General features: G+C 36.9%; 2 protein-coding genes across 7 annotated transcripts in view; both read right to left on the bottom strand.

The window, feature by feature from the left end:
- Nucleotides 1-209: 209 nt before the first annotated feature.
- Nucleotides 210-4193, bottom strand: LOC107728989 (protein APCDD1-like). Its single transcript, XM_016539334.1, has 3 exons — nucleotides 4173-4193; nucleotides 3402-3717; nucleotides 210-688 (listed from the first exon to the last, which is right to left on the bottom strand). Exons 1-3 carry the CDS (start codon nucleotides 4191-4193, stop codon nucleotides 276-278), a joined length of 750 nt encoding a protein of 249 aa, XP_016394820.1. The 3' UTR covers nucleotides 210-275.
- A 12583-nt stretch (nucleotides 4194-16776) lies between these two features.
- Nucleotides 16777-20726, bottom strand: part of top1mt (DNA topoisomerase I mitochondrial) — a 19243-nt gene continuing 15293 nt past the window's right edge. For 5 of the 6 annotated variants that reach the window (XM_016539343.1, XM_016539344.1, XM_016539345.1 and 2 more), the window contains 3 exons: nucleotides 20552-20646; nucleotides 18588-18737; nucleotides 16779-17770 (listed from right to left, as the gene is read on the bottom strand). In XM_016539343.1, the coding sequence (XP_016394829.1) occupies nucleotides 17668-17770; nucleotides 18588-18737; nucleotides 20552-20646 (348 nt within the window). In that variant the 3' untranslated portion in view covers nucleotides 16779-17667. Of the gene's footprint in view, nucleotides 17771-18587; nucleotides 18738-20551; nucleotides 20647-20726 lie in introns of all 6 variants that reach the window. The other variant, XM_016539349.1, reaches the window with a different exon arrangement.

Genomic DNA, 20726 nt, shown 5'->3' with positions numbered 1-20726 from the left:
CATGTTCCTGGATCAACATTATTGTCCCAAAACATAGACCCAACCCGGTGAATGTGATTTCACCACGTGCAAAATGTTCCTGGATCAACATTCAAATCAACCAATCAGAATTGAGGGATAAGTTTACAGGACAAGTCAATTGTAGCCTTACAACCAGAGTGAGGTGCTTCTACACCCTTGTTAGTCAACTATCATTCCCCTCTGATTTTAGGGATAAGTTATGGGTAGGGATAGGGTTAGGCCTATGTCTTGGTGAAGTCACGTTCTCGGTGTGGCTACATGAGCGTGTGCAGCAGGACGAGCGCAGCGGCGAGTGTGTGGAGAGCGTTTGAGCCGCCACCGGCGCTCAGTCTGAAGGGCTGCTCTCGCTCTCGCCCCCCGCGGCTGCAGCGGATCAGCGGCGGCTGGAAGCTGGTGGGCCGTCGCTCGGGCCGGTCCGGACTGGAGCCGTCGCTGGGTCTCTGGCCGTTGTAGAGGAGGTTGTGTCCAGACGGGTCCTGGCCGGCGCGGAAGAGCTCGTACTCGGTGTGAGGCAGACGCACGCCCAGCGCCGCGCAGCCCGAGGTGGAGGTCACGTCCTGGGGAACACCCCGCTGCCACGAGCCCTCGGACCCGCACTCGCGACCTCGGAAGATGTTCAGCAGAGACGTGGTGGCCACATCCATGGGCGTCACCGTCATGTGCGTCACTGCAGATGCACACGATTAGAAACACTTCTTTAACCCCTTAAAGGGTTAGTTCACCCAAAAAGGAAAATTACCCCATGTTTTACTCGCCTTCAAGTCATCCTAGGTGTGTATGACTTTCTTCTTTCAGACAAATCCAATCGGAGTTATATTAATAATTATCCTTGCTCTTCCAAGCTTTATAATGGCAGTGAATGGGTGTTTTAAGGTAAGAGGAGACTGGTTTTCCTTTGCTAAAGTAAGGAAACTTAGCTTCCTTTGCTCCTGTTAACAAACGTTGGTTTTCGCGAGACTCAAACGTGACACAAAACTGTTGATATCGTTTTAAATATGGATATTGCATTTTAATTGTTGGGTGCACTGACCCTTTAAATGCTTCAGTTTGTTTTTATATATTACATTATTTTATAAACCTAATAAATAATTGACCTCAAAAAGGGAATTCCTGAACAATATCTGCTTCATTTTTTCATACTATATTATATGATTATGTTCTGACTGATAACAAAAACAGAACAATGCCTGAAAGCTGCTGTGTGAAAGGTGTTAAGCAAACAAGCTACAAAACCCAGAACTACATTTTTATAAGCTGTCGACCCAAAAACGCGTTTTAGGACACAAATAGTTGTAGATGTCAGGGTATTTCACATTGGGCCGTTCAGTTAGATCATTTCTCAAACAAAAGCAAGGTAAGGAAAAGGGGCACTGACAGGCCAATAAAGATTAGTTTCTCAGTATATCTCCTCCTCTCAGATTCACATCGAGTGGTGAAATAATCCTCTGACATGATTAAAATAATCACGTTTCCCTCCAGTGGGCGCAGTTCTCAGAGTAATATGACACGATGCACTCCACTTTTGTGTCCTTAAACTCTCTTTTTTTGGGTCGACAGCTTATACAAACGTAGTTCTGGGTTTTGTAGCTTGTTTGCTGTACACCTTTCACACAGCAGCTTTTAGACATCGTTCTGTTTTTGTTACAAGTCAGAAATGACAAGTAGGCAGCTTCCCGCAATACAGAGTCAATGGAGAGCGTTGGTAATTATGACTTTTTATCTCACAATTCTGACTTTTTTCCCTCATTATTCTGACTTTTTTCTTGTAATTCTGAGAAGAAAAAAATAGTGGGAAAAAAGTCAGAATTGCAAGATACGAAGTGAAACTTTCCAGAAAAAAGTCAGAATTGTGATATAAAACATTGCAATTACCTTTTTTTATTCCATGTTGGTAAAAAAAAAAAAAAACTGAATTGTGAGTATTTATCTTATTTAACTTACATCTTAGAACTGGAAGAAAAAAGTCAATTGTGAGATGAAAAAGTGCCAATTAGCTTTTTATTTAGTTATTCCATGGTGGAAATGAGCTTTCATAGAAAACATCTAAAATACACATTTAAGTGTTAATTTTATTGCATTTTATCTTTTTGTTTCTGTAGATTTCAATTCCAGTCCATAACTTTAAAGAGTTTTTCTCTTACATTCACCAAACCTTACAGTTTTATTCCTCTCTATATTCTGAAGGTTTGTTCATATTTCATTCACACTGATTTATAAACATTTTACTCCAGAAACATGGTGAAGATGTGTTTGTTTTCTGTCTGTTGACAGCATTTTCTGATTTATAGAGTGATAAAAAGAGAAATCCAGAATCCCCTTTGGAAAAACTTTTAACTCTAATATGACGACAAAATCAGACAAGAATTATGAACCTGGATTCATCCAATGTTCAGATTTATGTTCTGGAAATGTGTGCAAATACAGAGTCACAAATACACTTCAAATGTCCCTGCAGCACAAAAGCAGTGTTAAGTCGCTGGGGTATATTTGTAGCAATAGCCAACAATACATTGTATGGGTCAAAATTATATTTTTCTTTTATGCCAAAAATCATTAGGATATTAACCCCTTAACTGTCACCCCCATTTTTTAAAATAGGCATTAAAGTGCACCATCCAAACTTAAATTGTTATAATTCATGAACACTTTGGAATACAGAGGAAAGGTTGGTCTCTTATTAAAGTAAAGCCTTATGTCTAAATAAGTTATGTTCCAAATTTGAAGTTGATATGAAAAAAATGTATGTTTCTGTGAGATTTTATTTAAGCCACAAACAGCCACCGGGTGCCATCAAAACTCCATTGAATTTTTTTAATGCATTTTCTGTCACAAATGTCTAGATTTCTCTGTCAATATTACAAAATACAAAATAACGACTAAGGGGGAGGAGACCGCCAAAAGATTTTAAAGTACCATTTCCATGGTAACGCAACGTCCGATTTCAAAATGGTTTTCACAAAAATATTTGATAGAAAAAAAGGACAACAAAATAAAAGAGACGGTGACAGTTAAGGGGTTAAGTAAAGATCATGTTCCATGAAGATATTTAGTAAATTTCCTACCATAAATATATCAAAACTTAATTTTTGATTAGTAATATGCATTGCTAAGAACTTCATTTGAACAACTTTAAAGATGATTTTCTCAATATTTAGATTTTTTTGCACCCTCAGATTCCAGATTTTCAAATAGTTGTATCTCAGCCAAATATTGTCCGATCCTAACAAACCATACATCAATGGAAAGCTATTTATTCAGCTTTCGGATGATGTAGAAATCTCAATTTCGAAAAATTGACCCTTATGGCTGGTTTAGTGCTCCAGGGTCACACATGTCAGTATGTGAGTGATGTGTTAATGCTGGTGATATCGGTGACTGACCGGTGAAGGTGAACTCGACGGCGCCCCCGATGGCTGCAGATGGAGCTCCGCGGCTGTAGCGTCCGCTGGCTGAGATGCTGAAGGTGGGGTGACGGCAGACCGGGTCAGAGAAGTGCTCGTACTGTCCGGTCCAGGTCTGGCTGTCCTCGTGGAAGGTCAGCTGTCGGGTGAGGAAGAGGACTCCCGGACGCACCTCGCACCGCGTGCTCACCCAGTCTCCCTGCAGACGCACCGGACGCTCGGACCGAGCCGGCAGCACCGGAGCATGATGAAGATCCGCCGCAGACACGATCCGACAGACTCCACAGCGCTCACTCTGAAAAACATCATCTGAAACTCACTCTTCATCTTCCTCGGGCCTGTACCGTGATGCTAGTTAAACTAATTCAGAGTTACAGGATTAGTCTCCAGTTGACAAAACCAAACCACTCCAATCTGGCTAGTACCAACTAGCCATATCAAATTTTCAAGTTGCGATTAATTGCTATTGCTTTTATCACGGTATACGGTATTATCGCGATATTGAGATTTAGTTGCAAAAAAAGAGTTGTCATATACCAGGTTTTTCTTATAACAAAGAGAACTGAACATTTAAATGCAATAAAGCAATACACCATAAAGTAAAAACAGATTTCACACAGATTAAAGTGCATAAGAATAATAAAGACCAATAGGTAACACTTTACCATAAGATCTCATTAGTTAACCTTAGTTAATGCATTAACATTAACAATAGCTACATTTGCTACACAAGTTATTAATCTTTGTTACAAAATACAACTGATAGTCCATGTTAGCTCAGCTCCATTAAATAATACAGTTACAACTTTTGGTTTTAACAACGTGCTGTTAAATTCTGAAATTACAAAAGATTAATGAATGTTTAGAAGAATCTTTCATTGGCAGTTTGTTAACTAATTAATTAACTAATGGAGCCTTAATGTAAGGTGTGACCGAACGATAAAGAATCAAAATATTTTCAAACAATATCTAGGGCATGTTGTATGTTGTGCGTTGCGTGATTCATTTTAATATTCTCCTCCCATAAATTTTGCGTCTGAAATGCATATTCAATAAGGTCAGGCGCAAAAATAACTGTGTCCATGCCTTTACAGCGCTAATTCCTCACTGCGCGTCTTTAGTGAAACCTGACAGTAATATTTTAACGCCAAAAGACGGTTTGCGCTGGCGCAAGCTGTTAGTAAAACTGGCCCTATGTCTAAATATTGAAGTATTTGGCGCTGTGATGAACACCATAGCGAACACACAAATCTGAATAGCTGCATTTCTGCTGTTCCATCAGCGCCATCTGCTGTCAGAGAAAAGTACTGATGGGAAAATTATTCTTAAAATGCATTCAAAAAATCTGAATAATTTGTAATAGGCTAAATAATTATTCACGGTATTTTTAAGTGCCCACAATAACAATATGGTGACATATCGCATTACCGAATACCGGCACATGTCTAGTTGGTACCATGATGCTGAGCATCAACTTTCTTTGTCAACTCGGCTTTGACTCGAACATGCACGGTCACATGTAGTCATTTTTAAAGAGTTATCTATTGATTCTACAGCTTATTTATATTACATATGATCTGTTTATTATATATATACTGTTTCAATTAGAAACACATCTTGCAGAAGTTTTTCTTTTTATTTGTATAATTTTTTTGTCATATATTTGTATATATTCTGTCATTTATTTGTATATTATGGAAACCTGCTTCCATCACAGGTAAGGTGATGAACACACATACTGGTAAAAAATGTATAGCCTGAATGCACTGAAAGTCGCTTTGGATAAAAGCGTCTGCTAAATGCATAAATTATTAAAAATTATAAAATTAAATAAGGTAATTGCAACATCTCACAATTTGGACTTTTCTTAATTCTAATAAAACTTGAGATTGAAAATCATAATTGCACGATATAAACTCGAGTAAAACTGAATTACAAGAAAAAAGTTGGAATTCTGAGTTTATATCGCAATTCTGACTTTTGACTTCATATCTCACAATTTTGACTTTATCTCACAATTTTGACTTCATATCGCACTTTTGACTTCATATCACAATTTTGACAATATTTAGCAATTCTGACTTTACATCATAATTTTGACTTATTGCAAATCTGATTTTATATCTCACAATTTTGACTTTCTCACAATTTTGACTTCATATCGCAATTTTGACTATATTTTGCAATTCTGACTTTACATCATAATTTTGACTTATTGCAAATCTGATTTTATATCTCGCAATTTTTACCTTATATCGCAATTTTGACTTTTGACTTTATATCTTGCAATTTTGACTATATCACGTAATTTTGACTATATTTTTCAATTCTGACTTTACATCACAATTTTGACTTTATATTGCAAATCTGACTTTATATTACCATTTTGACAATTCTGAGAAAAAAAATCAAAATTTTGAAAAGAAAAAAGGTCTGAATTGTGAGATATAAAATTAGATTTGCAATAAAAAAGTCGGAACTGTGATATAAAAAGTTGCAATTAATAATTTTAATAAAGAATTTTTTATTTTCTGCCTTAGTATATATTTTTGGTTTACCAGAGGAAATAAAAACCAAAGAACAAAGGGGTATGAGACAGACTATTACAAAACCAAATATCCATAAAAACACTGAATCCTGATTGAAAAGCTTTGACGCCGAAGCGGTTGGTGTCTTTACTGCTGCTGTGAAGCAAACAGTGTTGTAAGAAGCGCTATATAAATAAACGTGACCTGACATATTAAACTGGTTAATCATACAGAGGTTATCGATGAGCATCAGCACAGAGAAGCTGATTCTGCTTCACACACACGTCCATGCCACGCAGCCGGAAAGATCAGATTATTCAGCACATCTGAATCTGATTTAGCTTTGGAGCGAACGCAAACAAAACCCTTCCAATACAAGCAAGAACTAAACCATCAGAGCGGGTCACCAGTAACCGATGGGTTCATAGACTCATCTGTAGAGTATATGAACCTCACACACATCAGAGCCAATCTGATAAAGACTGCCGTATGCCATTACTACATCTGTAGCTCACCCCACTGCTGAAGAACGATCCGTTTTGGCTTTGCAATGCATTTTTATGTATTTGATGTAAATATATTTTTACATTCACATTTATGCATTTGGTAGACGCTTTTAACCAGAGTGACTTACACTGCATTTAAGCTATGCATGTTATCAGTTCATAAACCCTTGGTGCATGTTCTGCTGCTTTACAATTACTTTGTTCTTTTTTACAAAAGAAATGTGCAATAAAGTAACGTTATACATTCTTAAACGCACTTGTGCTGGAAACAATGTGATATAATGTACTGATTGGTTTGTAGTCAACACATTCTTGATGATGCATCCACATTTTTTTGTTTTACTTTATGGCCTGGTTTCACAGACAGGGCTTAGACTAAACCAGGATTAGGCCATAGTTTAATCAGGACATTTAAGTATTTTTTATTAACGTGCCTTAGACGTGCCTGGTGTGCATCTTGAGACAAAACAAAGGCACTGATATATTTAAAGATCAATCAGTGCAAGTTTCTTTCAGATTAAACAGCTCAGATTTACATTTTAGTCTGGGACTAAGCTTAAGCCTTGTCTGTGAAACCGGGGGAAAGTGTTTTTGTGTTAAGTGTTTTTAACTTAAAATGTTAACATTTTAAGTTTAGTCAACCTGAAATATGAAGAATTTTTGAGTTCTCTCAAAAAATTTAATCCAGGAAAGTTACTTTTTTTTACTACAGTGTATCATAAGCCATTTTTCTTGTTATAAACTTTGGAAGCGTCAGTCGAAAAAGTGTCAAAAACTAGAGACAGATTTCAACAAAAAGTAATTTATGATAACATTATGTTGGTGACAAACCAGTAGAATTTGTAGAAAATAATAGAAAGTTAAACCAGGATTATTATAGTTAACTATACTAAAACTAAAACCATAAAAAACATTTTAGTAAAATAATAAAATAGAAATAGAAAATAGAAAAAAAACATTTTATTTCAGCTAGTTTCCAAGGCATTTTTGTTTAGTTTAACTTCTCAAATAAAACTAAATAAAATAAAAAAATTCAATAAAAAAATATGAATAAAAATGACAAATTTACTAAAACTTTAACTCAAATTAAAGTGAAAACATAAAATCTAAAATTAAAATCTAATTTAAAATATTAACAGAAACTAACTCAAATTAAAGTTAAAACAAAATCTAAAAATAAAATCTAATTTAAAATATTAACAGAAACTAAAGTAACACTACGCTAATCCTTCAAGTTTGCAAGGCATAAAGTTGCGTGTCCAGATCAATCCGGCAGCGCGGCACAGAAAGCCTTTAGAGAAGTTAAAGAGTGGAGAGCAGCTGACACAGTTCTGAATCATAATTCTGTCATCGCCACTTCAGAGCCCGGCGTCCCTCGATTACAGAGCGGCTCTGATTTCATCTCAACCAATCAGAGAGCTCCTCTACACGAGTCGCCCGGCCATCAATAATTCAGGCCGAACTAGAATGCATTAACATTGCATTACATGTTTCCCGGGCTCTTTGCACACATGAAAGAAATGAATCCATCAGAAAAAGCTCATCTCGGCTCCACAGCGCTGGCCTTCACAAACACTGTTTCCACATTACCTTTGAAGCAGACACGGCTCAAATCACACTCTTTAACCCTTACACTGCCACTCCCAGCTTTCAACACAGACGTCAAAGTGCACTGTCCAAACTTAAACGGTTATAATAATTCATGGACGAAAACATTTTGCGATGTTATTTTGATGTGCCATTTCCATGCAATGCAATGTTTGTGACAAACGTCAGAACTCCTGTTACGATGTAGATTTTTGAGGTGCTCTCTTGTCATAAAGTTTGTCATTAGATTAGGATTTATTAGTAATATAGTGAAGCAGACGCAGGACGCCTCTGAGGGATGGGTGACAGGTAAAGGTTAAGAAACGCATGGGTCTGGTCTCAGAGAGAGCTCTGGATGAATGCGTGACAGCCGGCGGCTCGCATGAATTAATCACAGGCGATGTCACTTCCCAAATTAAGTACAATGTTATGTATTATACAGACTTGTACTTCAGCGAGCATGGCACTTCATGAATTAATCATTCTTCTGTCGAAAGCTTCATGTATTTTTCAGCTTCCCCGGGTTTTATTTTAACACGTTACAATTGCGTTCGGCTCCTTTGCTTTTCAGACATGTGTGTGAACTGGAAACAACACAGACGATGCACGGGAACCATGCTGCGATCTAACGAACAACATCATGATGCTCTTAAACACATACAGTATGTGATGATGAAGTTTAGCTCATAACTCACATGAACTCAAATGCATATACAGGTGCAAATTATGTGTGACCCTGCAGCACAAAAGCAGTGTTAAGTCGCTGGGGTATATTTGTAGCAATAGCCAACAATACATTGTATGGGTCAAAATTATAGATTTTTCTTTTATGCCAAAAATCATTAGGATATTAAGTAAAGATCATGTTCCATGAAGATATTTTGTAAATCTCCTACTGTAAATATATCAAAACTTAATTTTTGATTAGTAATATGCATTGCTAAGAACTTAATTTGAACAACTTTAAAGATGATTTTCTCAATATTTAGATTTTTTTGCACCCTCAGATTCCAGATTTTCAAATAGTTGTATCTCAGCCAAATATTGTCATATCCTAACAAACCATACATCAATGGAAAGATTATTCGCAAGCAAGTTCGAAACATTGACCCTTACGACTGGTTTTGTGGCTCAGGGTCACATATTTGTTTACTAAACTAATTCAGTTCTTTCAGGAGCTTCAGATCAGAGCTTCTCAAAGGCCCCTGGTAATATCTAAGATATTAAAATAAGTAGCTAAAATAATTATATTTGAAATGAAAATGATCAAGTTTTAGGATTCCAGGAGTTTTAGGAGCTGACTGCTCCTCAGGGTTTTTACTCTTTTTAATTAGTGAATTTACTAATCATTTAAAGTCATCTTGAACCCCTGCGTGCTTTAGTTTCAGAGCTTTTTAATTCATTCATTCAAGTGTGTCCAAACTTTCAACTTTGACCATCCAACACGTATTTTTACTAAATAAATAAATAATAATAATAGTTTTCAATCATCACCTAATTAAAATAAATCTTCATTTCTAGTTGTTTTAGCATATAATAATACTTGTTTTGTCTTACTTTAAACCATTTCTTTTAAAACAATTAATTAAAATAAGACATATCTTGATTTTTAGTCGTTTTAGTGAATTTTAATGCTTATTTAGTCCTATTTCAAATCATTTCTTGAAAGAAACCGAATTAAAATAAAACATTTTCAGTTGTTTATCTTGATTTTTGGTTGTTTTATTGTATTTTAATGCATATTTTTTCTTATTTTAAATAATTTCTTCAAGGAAAAATGAATTAAATTAAGACATATCTTGATTTTTAGTTGTTTTAGTGTATTTTAATGCTTGTTTTGTCTTATTTTAAATCATTTCTTGAAAGAATAATGAATTCAAATAAAGCATGCAGATTTTTAGTAGTTTTTCCAAGTTTAAATACATCTTTTGTCTCATTTTAAATAATTGTATGACATATTTCTTTGTGAAATGGGATGAATGTTGATTGAAACGGCGATTGATCAAACTAAGCAAGTTATTTACATGCATTAGAAAGTAAATGATTTCATGTTGACTTCACAACTGCTTACACACAAAATCTTTACTTGTTTCCAATCTTGCTTTCGTGTTTGCCATGAATCTCTCAGCCAATAACTTTCAATCTTGTACAGAAATGTGCACAGGAGCTCATGAAAGAAGAGCTTTAGGTTTTGAATAACTGTGTGTTTATTATACAGTCAAACCAAAATGTATTCAGACACTTCAGCATTTCTCACATTATATCACAGTTTATTGGCAGCAGCTTTCAGGCATTGTTCTGTTTTTGTTATCAGTCAGAACATAATCATATAATATAGTATGAAAAAATGAAGCAGATATTGTTCAGGAATTCCCTTTTTGAGGTCAATTATTTATTAGGTTTATAAAATAATGTAATATATAAAAACAAACTGAAGCATTTAAAGGGTTAGTGCACCCAACAATTAAAATGAACCCTTGTTTTACTCACCCTCAAGGCATGCTAGATGTATATGACTTTCTTCTTTCAGACGAATCCAATCAGAGTTATATTAATAATTATCCTTGCTCTTCCAAGCTTTATAATGGCAGTGAATGGGTGTTTTCGTTCAACAGTCCAAAAGAAGTCAAATAAAGCGTGTGCATCCATAATAAAACATGCCTCACACGGCTCCGGGGGGTGGATAAAAGCCTCCTGTAGCGAATCCATGCCTTTTTGTAGAAACAATATCCATATTTAAAACGATATTGTTAACAGGAGCAAAGGAAGCTAAGTTTCCTTACTTTAGCAAAGGAAAACTAGCCTTCTCTTGGCTTGTATCGAAATCCTCCGACATTAAGTGTCCTCCCTTAGCTGCAACATGATAGTATAATAAGCTGGGTTCTGTGAGCTGAGTCTGTCACACACACACACACACACACATACAACACACACACACACACCACACCACACACGGATTACACTCCATAATCATCAGAGATGGTCAGTGCATGACTGAGAATTACCTGATCAACATCTTCATTCAAACCGAATCTTCAAATCTCACACATTTGATTCAGTCAGTGGCAAATGATTCCTTTACGCCCCCCTACAGACTCGCAAACACACCTTTCTACCGGAATATTAATATTCAAGGCATAACATCCACATAGTTACTCACCTGAAGAAAACAGAATGACGAGAGAATATAAAGACAGCATTTTAACAACAAATCCTCTCACAAAAAACAGAGAAAGTTTCGCGTAACAGACGATTCTCGTGAAGATGTTAAACGCGTTAAAGTTTCACATCCGCTCTGTACAGAATAAATGTGATTTTCCTCGTCGTTACATCCTCAGAATCAGCCTTTAGAGTCCTGAAAGAGCGTAAATGCAGAGGAAGCAGTGCGAGCGTCATCGTGAGAGCAACACCTTTCATTTCTGACTTCAGTCTGAGGAGAATCTCCGCTTCTAGCGAAGCCTGACTCGCGAACGAGCCGTTCGTTTGAACCGATTCTTTTAATGACTCGGTCAAAACGAAAATCAATCCACTGAACGGAATCACTTTGTTAGAACTAAACTGTGAGATGGGAACAATATTGTGGACTATAATTGGAATAATTCATATTACTGTTATTAATAAATAATATTATTAACTAGGAAAAGTATTGCTACTTTTGTTTTAACAATAACATCCCTTACGATATTTAACTATGGTTTTATTGTAGTAAAAGGGTAGTAACCATGTTTGTTTTTGGCGTATTGATTACCATTTGCATAACCACAGTTTTACTACAAATACCATGGTTAAACTATGGTTAGTGTAGCAAAACCATGGTTAATTTGTGGTTACCATGGTTTAACTACAGTAAGCATGGTTTTTTGGTTTTATTTGTAGTAAAACCATGGTTATGTGTGTGTGTGTGTGTGTGTGTGAGAGAGAGAGAGAGTGTGTGTGTGAGTGAGTGAGTGAGTGTGTCGTGATCAGCGCAGGTACATAAGAGCAGGTGTGTGTGTGTCTGTGATGATAAGTTTCACATCATGACATGTACAGCGCAGGAGTTTGACTCTGGCAGCAGAAGCAGAAATGAAGACGTGATTCTGTTCTGACTGTAAGCCGTTTCAGATCTTATGAATTTTTTACTCTTCTCTTGTATTTCATTTTAATGACATGCGACTTTTGAAACAATTAGGCGACTCGCATGAAAGCAGTTTATCACACAGCCAGTCATTAATTCACTAATGAATATCATGCACTTTCTATCTTATGATATGATTGAACTGTACCATGCAATACCATGTTTTTGCACATGGCATCATGGTAATACAGTGGTATTCTCGTATTAGTGCAACTGGAGAATGTTTTGCTATAACGTTGCCATTAAATTGTGAAAATGTTATTTCTTAATGTTTACTGAGCATTCAAAACATCTTATTTAAATTATTTTCATTTCATGCATTAAGGGAACATTTAATTGTATCACATTTATCACACATTATGGGAGTGAGAGGGATCGTTGTGATTGGGTGGTGGTGGAGCCTGGCCGATCTGTTACAGTTTTGAGAACATTATAAAGACCAGATAATAACTTTGAGAGAACCTTGTCAGAACGTTCCCTGTTAGCTGGGTAAATATTAAAATACATAGATATAGAAAACATATCAACAAAACAGATCAGATTTTTGGAGTATGTTTTACAAGAAAATACTATTTCAGTCTTTCTACTTTGAAACTTCATGTTAAAGTTGCTGTTTCTTTGTTATTAATTGCAAAATGTTCTAGTAATTTCTGAGTGAAAATTGTTTCTACACCGTTTTTCTTTCAGTGTAGTAAAATATCACTTACAAAAAAAGTACTGAATTTGACCATGGTATTTGGAGACAGGAGTACCACGGTACAGTACAAATCTAAGTACAATACAGTATTAAAAAAACTTTTTGAAGTTGTAAATACAGGTATTATTGTATTGGTGGCACCTTGAAGAACATACTATATTTTTAGTGCTTTCAAATGATTAATCGCATCCAAAATAAAAGTTTTTGTTTACATAATATATGCGTGTATTGTGTATATTTATTATGTATATATAAATACACACACATGCATGTATATATTTAAGAAGAATGTAATGTTTAAATATTAAATATAAATATATGCATGTAAATATTTTCAAAATATATACTGTGTGTGTATTTATATATACATAATAAATATAAACAGTACACAAAAACTTATTTTGGATCACGATTAATTGTTTGACAGCACTACTATTTTGAAAATCATCTTTAATTCAATGTGTTGCCATTTATGTGCATTTTTTTTTTTTTACATCATTATTTGTTAAACTCACTAGCAATTTCTGAGAGGAGATAGTTTCTGTGGCATCTTTTTTCAATGCAAGGTCAAAACAAAACGACTGATGAATCTTACTGTAGCATCACAGGGTCTTCAGCCTGAGCGGTTTACTGTAATCGTGCTTTAAACGCTCATTCATGCCATCGCTGATGTTAAGGAACGCTGTAATGGCCTGCCAGAGTGTTCAATTACTGCTCATCTTTAATTCATGCGCCTGTTCTTTATACATCTCCATGATGAGGGCGATTTGTTTTGCTGAAGCGGATCTGTGACGCGTGGCTCAGCTGTGGCTTATTTGGTTATTTGTCATTTAGCAGCTCTTTTCTCATAAGGCTCCTCGGGCCTGAGATCAGTCTGAGATTATCAGACGCTCGTCTCTGGTTTGAGAAGACCACAATATACGTGTTGAGATGAGAGGAAAACAGGAAACACTTCACTCGTCTGCAGGAGCAACACACGGGTCAGGAACAGAGCTGAGGCCTTAAACAGCACTCGGGAAAATAGAAGTCAACCTGTAGACGAGATTTAAGCTTGCATGTGTTTTTGCTGAGAATCATATTTGATGCATCAGGCTTTATGGCTCATATGGAGCTCGATTTTATTCAGAGACTTGCATTTGCTGCAGATGCTGATATTTCTGTGTAAATCAATGAGATCTTTCTAACAGTATAGAGCAGATACTGAGATAAAATGTCCTGAGGATCAGATTTGAGACTCTAAAACATGATTGATGGAGAATCAAGTAAAGCTGAGCTGCTTCAGTGCAGTAAGTGTTCATCTGGAGATATTACTGACGTTATTCTGACGCTTACTTGATCAAAATCAGTCTAGATTTGACACAAGAAGCTCCAGCTGAAGCTGGACGTTTGTACAATTACACTAAAAGAGCTTTTACTGGATAAAACACTCTAAACTATCAACCAGAGACAGGTTTAACAGCAGAGTTTGATGATTTAAAGGCCTTATGATATGATACAGTAGGATTTAAACATGTTTTCTGCTTGTAGTTTTATAGGCTGAATTTCCAGCTCATGCTTCACTCCACAAATCAATAAAAAATGAATAAACTCATGAGCTTTGATGGTGAAACAAGCTGGATGTGATTGCGTGTGTGCATGTATGAAGTTCTAGAACAGACGGTTCCTCACAGTGCCGGTCAGTCAGGGTCAGAGGTCACCGAGGTCACTGACCCTAACCCAAGCATTTACAGAACACGCCTGAGACGCTGGAAACTAACAGGGCTTCCTCTAAAGCAGCGCTTCTTTAATCAGAGGAAGACCGTGGCTTTGTGAGATACGATGAATAAATGCATGAGCAAAACTAGACTCCGTGTCTGCTGTTAGGCCAGAAAGGATAATTAGCTGGTCCTCCTAAAAGGACGGCGCAGACACATGAAAAATACATCCCAAACCCAGCTCACGCAGACTGCAACAGCTGTAAATGTTCCAGCATCTGACTCGAGACGCACGTCCCAGCAGCTGCTGGATCTACAGGCCCAGAGTTTTGCTTCTGACAGCATTTCATCCCTCCGTAAGCAGCAGAAACAGCTCGGTGCCGTTCAATATTCAGTGGCAGACTGCCACGACACTCTCACGCTCGCACAGAAACTCATTTTCACAAGGCAGAATCAGACGAGCGCACACTCTCGTCCGTCTCCAGATGAGATGCTTAATTCAGTTGTGCTCTGCTCGTCTCGTTTTAATCAGATTCCCCGTAAATGTAACGTCTGGAGGCGGCACAAAAGGTTTTAGTTAGAGAAATGGTTGCATGCATCCAGCTGAAGCCTCATTTTCACAGTAAGATCACTGAAGACGACAGCGGCGAAGCTGAGACACTGATGCAGTGCTACATTTCTCCAAACCTGATGAAGAAACAAACTCATCCTGATCTCGGATGAACTGAGGGCGAGTGAATTTTCAGCTAATGTTAATTTGAGTGAACTATTCCTTTAATAATCCAAAGCACCTTTATTTTGAAGAGTGCGTTTCATTTAAAGCACAGAGGAACTGTACACACTCTTGAGGGAATGAAGTCACAGACAGTATTCATCAGAAGCTACAGCCGTGTTTGTTCTCTGTTCCTCTGAATAAATCAGCTCGTTTAGTTATTTGGTGTTTAATAAGGTTCTCAAAGCGTTATTTATACATTGCTCATGGAACGCTTTATTCCTGAAACGTTTTTGTTGGACGTTCATCTAACGTTGTTTGAATGTTCTCTGAATGTTCTGAAACAAGTAACATTCAAAAGTAACGATCAAAACGATGGAAAGTTCCCTTTACGTTCCACATAACCAGAAAAAGTTCAGATGGTTTAAAAATCTGGACGTTTTGAACATTGAGGAATAACATCTGCGTAACAATGTTGTTAGCTGGGAAGCTGCCAGAAACTCAGATTCTGAACAATTAAAGAAGGGGAAGCAGCTGAGCTGAATAAATAAAGTCATTTATATCATTACTGTCTGTCATGGTCCGTTAAAGCACAGCTCAAATACAGAGAAGAACTGGTCCATCTCTGGAAGACTGTGTCTGTCATTCGAGCGGAGACTCAGTGCCAAAATACAGCCATAGGATTTAATTGCCATCTTGACTAATTAACCACATCTGCAAACGACTAGATAACGATTTCTGAAATCAAGAGAGCATCTGGACTGAAGATCATCTGAGCCAACTCTGAATGTTCTGAAACAAGTAACATTCAAAAGTAACGATCAAAACGATGGAAAGTTCCCTTTACGTTCCACATAACCAGAAAAAGTTCAGATGGTTTAAAAATCTGGACGTTTTGAACATTGAGGAATAACATCTGCGTAACAATGTTGTTAGCTGGGAAGCTGCCAGAAACTCAGATTCTGAACAATTAAAGAAGGGGAAGCAGCTGAGCTGAATAAATAAAGTCATTTATATCATTACTGTCTGTCATGGTCCGTTAAAGCACAGCTCAAATACAGAGAAGAACTGGTCCATCTCTGGAAGACTGTGTCTGTCATTCGAGCGGAGATTCAGTGCCAAAATACAGCCATAGGATTTAATTGCCATCTTGACTAATTAACCACATCTGCAAACGACTAGATAACGATTTCTGAAATCAAGAGAGCATCTGGACTGAAGATCATCTGAGCCAAATTCTGGGAACTTTGTAGGGGAAATGGATAAAAAAAAAAAAATAAAATAAAAAATAATATTATATATATATATATATATATATATATATGGGTCCTTGGGAATTAAAATATTTCATATATATATAAAAAAAAAAAAAAAAAAAATTATATATATATATATATATAAATAAAATGTAAACTAAAAATAAAAAAAATTGTAAAAAGAAAATAAAAAGCAATAAAAGAATAAATAAATAAATAAATAAAATGTAAACAAAAATAAATTAAATAAAAAGTCTGATTTTGAAAAGGTGGGTGCTCTTCAAGCCTCTGGAAACCTCGGAAAATTAGATGAAGCAGAAAGATGATTTAGGTGAGGGTGTTGTTAAGAAGCATGTTTCTGTAACACTTGATTGCACACAAGCATTTAAATATTATTTTTAAACATTAAAAACCTTCAGAACACGGCGACTCCTTAAAAAAAATAAGATTCACCAGCACAACGAAACCATCAGCGGCATTACAGTCTAACACTTACAGTAGAGAAAAATCAAATGCATGAACAAACATTGGTTATAAAGCCAAAGAGTGTGAGGAACTGAACCTGAAGGATGAATGAAACTAATGGACTCAGAGGACAGAATGGCGTTTCTTGACCGAAACGCTCAAACGAAGAACGACTACACTGATTTCTGATGTGTGTTTGAGACGCTCGACACTGATCTCTCGAGTGTTTTGTTGCAGTGATAAATGCGATATTAGCGGGTCACGACGCTCCTGCAAACAGACTGCAGATCCCAGAGCGCTTATTATTCCCAACCGTTCCTCTCAGAGAAACTCTAATCCGGCCCAAATCCCGATCTCTCTGATGATCCTCCAGATCTCGACTCTCGCGTCACGCTGACATTCTGAGTCACACCTTCAGCCTCATTTAAACCCAGCACGTAGAAGCGGCTGATCAATATTGAAGCCCTGCTATAAAAACCTCTGCACTATTCTGAAGTGACTTGTATTGAAGCGTTCGAGGCTGATAATGCAAACTAGAGACTGGCAGCTGTCGCTCAGAAGAAAGAACAGCGAGCTGATGAACGAGAGGCTTTACTGGAGACGCTAGCATCATTGATTCAAAAAAACAAAACAGCACAAATCATCACACAGCACATCATTAACACAGAAGCACGGGCTGGTCTTCAGAACTGGAAGTTCTCGTCAGTCATGTCGATGGCCCAGGCGAACTTGTCCCTCTGGGTTTTGTTGTAGATCTTTTCAACGGGCACCTGATGTTTCTTACACCTACAGAACAACATCACGCGATTAGAGACTCACATACAGCCTATCAATCAATGCATCATCAGTAGCTGCAGTTTCTCTTTTATGACAGTAAATGATGTTTTTTCCTCCCAAATGGTGCTGGTGTTTTGATGCACTCAGGTCAAGGTCGTACTTACGAGTTTAACGCACATGTATGTTTTTCATAATTGTTTTTATCATTCATCAGCTAGAAAATATACATTCTGAAAGTGATTCCAGTGATCGTTATAGTAGTATTGTGAACTCCTGTGGAGAGTTTTTTTTTTTTACTACATCTTAATCATTATCATGTGAAGGGGATTTATACAGTTTTTTGCCAACTTATTTCGCTAGAAAAATGGGGTCACGATGAGCACCAGCACTCATGACGGTGGAAAAGGAGTGTGTGTGTGTCTGTGTGTGCGGCTGTGCGCGAATGAGTGTGTGTGTGCATGCGTGCGTGCGAGCGAGCGAGAGTGAATGTGTGTGTCTGTGTGTGAGTGAATGAGTGAGTGTCTGTGTGTGAGTTCGTTCTATGACATCCAGGGTTAACATAATTCAGCATATTAATTTATATATTGATTACTTTCATTTTCACATAATACTTCAATAAAATTACACAATAGTGTGTGTGTGTGTGTGTGTGTGTGAGAGTGTGTGTGTGTGTCTGAGTGTGAGTGTGTCTGTGCGTGCGTGTGTGTGTGTCTGTGTGTGTGTCTGTGTGAAGTGTGAGTGAGTGTGTGTGTATGTGTGTGAGTGAGTGTGTGTGTGTGAGTGAGTGAGTGTGTATGTGTGTGTGTGTGCGTGTGTGTAGCTGTACCAGGCCACAGTGATGCATGCGTCCAGGTAGTTGAGTTTGGACGTGCCCAGAGCGATGACCTTGTTCTCCTCATGATCGGTTTCCTGCAGCTGCAGCTTCTTCAGCTGCTCACTCAGTCTCTGAACAGCCTTCTCCTTCTTCTCCAGCAGCCTGACGCGCACACACACACACACACACACACACACACATACACACAGGCGGATGAGGAGCTGGTCATCAGATCAGACTCCATTCATCAACTCATAATGAACGCTGTGTGTTCGGTTTAAAATCAACCAGCATTATGTTTTGTATTATTTATTTACTATTACAGTTTTATTAACATTCTAAATTAGCTTTTATTTTTATACTTTCAGTTTTCATTTTAATTTCTGTTAAAAATATTAGTAATTCTGTTATATGCTTTTATAATTTTTATATTTTTGTGACCCTGGAGCACAAAACCAGTCATAAGGGTCAGTTTTGTGAAATTGAGATTTATGCATCATCTGAAAGCTGAATAAATAATCTTTCCATTGATGTATGGTTTGTTAGGATAGGACAATATTTGAAAATCTGGAATCTGAGGGTGCAAAAAAATCTAAATATTGAGAAAATCATCTTTAAAGTTGTTCAAATGAAGTTCTTAGCAATGCATATTACTAATCAAAAATTAAGTTTTGATATATTTACGGTAGGACATTTACAAAATATCTTCATGGAACATGATCTTAACTTAATATCCTAATGATTTTTGGCATAAAAGAAAAGTGTATAATTTTGACCCATACAATGTATTGTTGGCTATTGCTACAAATATACCCCAGCGACTTAACACTGCTTTTGTGCTGCAGGGACACATTTTTTAATATTATAGTATAAATAATATTATAGACGTAATACTAGGTCTCATTTATTATTTTTATTTAAGTTTTAGGTTTAATTTACTTTCCAGTTAGTAATTTAGTACTGGACTGTTTCCTGAACCTGCAGAGTAGCCTACAATGGGTCTGTGCTCAAAGGCTGTTCTATCAAGTTGGGCAGTTCCCAAAGACAGTATAAGTCATTATAATGCGTAATTATGTCACCACTGGATGCAACAAATGCCTCGTTTATAATGGGTTTTCATGTTTTTGTCTCGTCGCTCCGGCCGGACACGGCATCAACAGTATGTGAGGGGCGTAACATTTCCGTCTCACGCTTGAGGTATTCGGCCAATCACAACGCACTGGATAGCTGGCCAATCAGAGCACACCTCGCTTTTCAGACCGATGAGCTTTGTACAAATCGACGCGTTTCAGAAGGCGGGGCATAGAGGAGCAACAATAATGTACAGTATGTGGAAAATAATGTGTTTTGAACCTTAAACCACATAAACACATTGCATTACACCAAATACACAAAATAATGTTCTTTTTAGCAACATCATATGACCCCTTTAAACTAAATGAAAATTAAAGATGTTGCCCTGGCAACTATCTGCAATCTTCCATCTAATATATATATATTAATGTTTCAGTAGTTTTAGTGAACAGTAATAAATCTGAAAAGGACAACATTTTACATTGACTTAAAAACGGCCATATTTCATTTAATGAATGCCACTGTAATGTGTTTGTTTTTTTACTTTTCATTTTTTAAATTTTCATTCCTGTTCTGTTGTGAATAACATTAAATGTAATTAATTTGTTGTCATGAGACAAAAATAAATGCTTACTGTTTATGATGCTTCAATGACTCATAATAAAACGTGACAAACACTGATGCAATTTAATGCAATTGACCCGGTGCAACTTACTTTCCGTGAACAAACAGTAACTGAAATGATTTAATGTGAATGTCTTCAGGCACAAATAGATTGCAGATAAACAGCAGCAGTGTTTGTTTGTTTCTTTTGGCTGTTGATCGGTCTGAAGCACAAACGCTGCTGGCAGAGGATCATCGGCTCTAACCTTGAGTCCAGGAGCATTTAAAAGACTCCTTACTTCTTGGATTTGTCAGACGGAGCGTCTTTATGAGCCTTCTTCGCTTCCTTCAGCTCTTTTTTGGCCTCTTCAATTTGTTCCTTTTTCTTCTGGATCTGTAACAAGAAGCAGAGAGACAAAAGTGTGACCTCTGACCGCCGGCGGCTCTCTCTCTCGTGTGTGAGTGTGTGTGTGT

This window comes from Sinocyclocheilus rhinocerous, unplaced genomic scaffold, assembly GCF_001515625.1.
Source record: "Sinocyclocheilus rhinocerous isolate Xijiao unplaced genomic scaffold, SAMN03320098_v1.1 scaffold37, whole genome shotgun sequence".
Lineage (NCBI taxonomy): Eukaryota > Metazoa > Chordata > Actinopteri > Cypriniformes > Cyprinidae > Sinocyclocheilus > Sinocyclocheilus rhinocerous.
The sequence above is the reverse complement of the archived record's forward strand: the minus strand, read 5'-3'. Positions and strand labels throughout refer to the sequence as shown.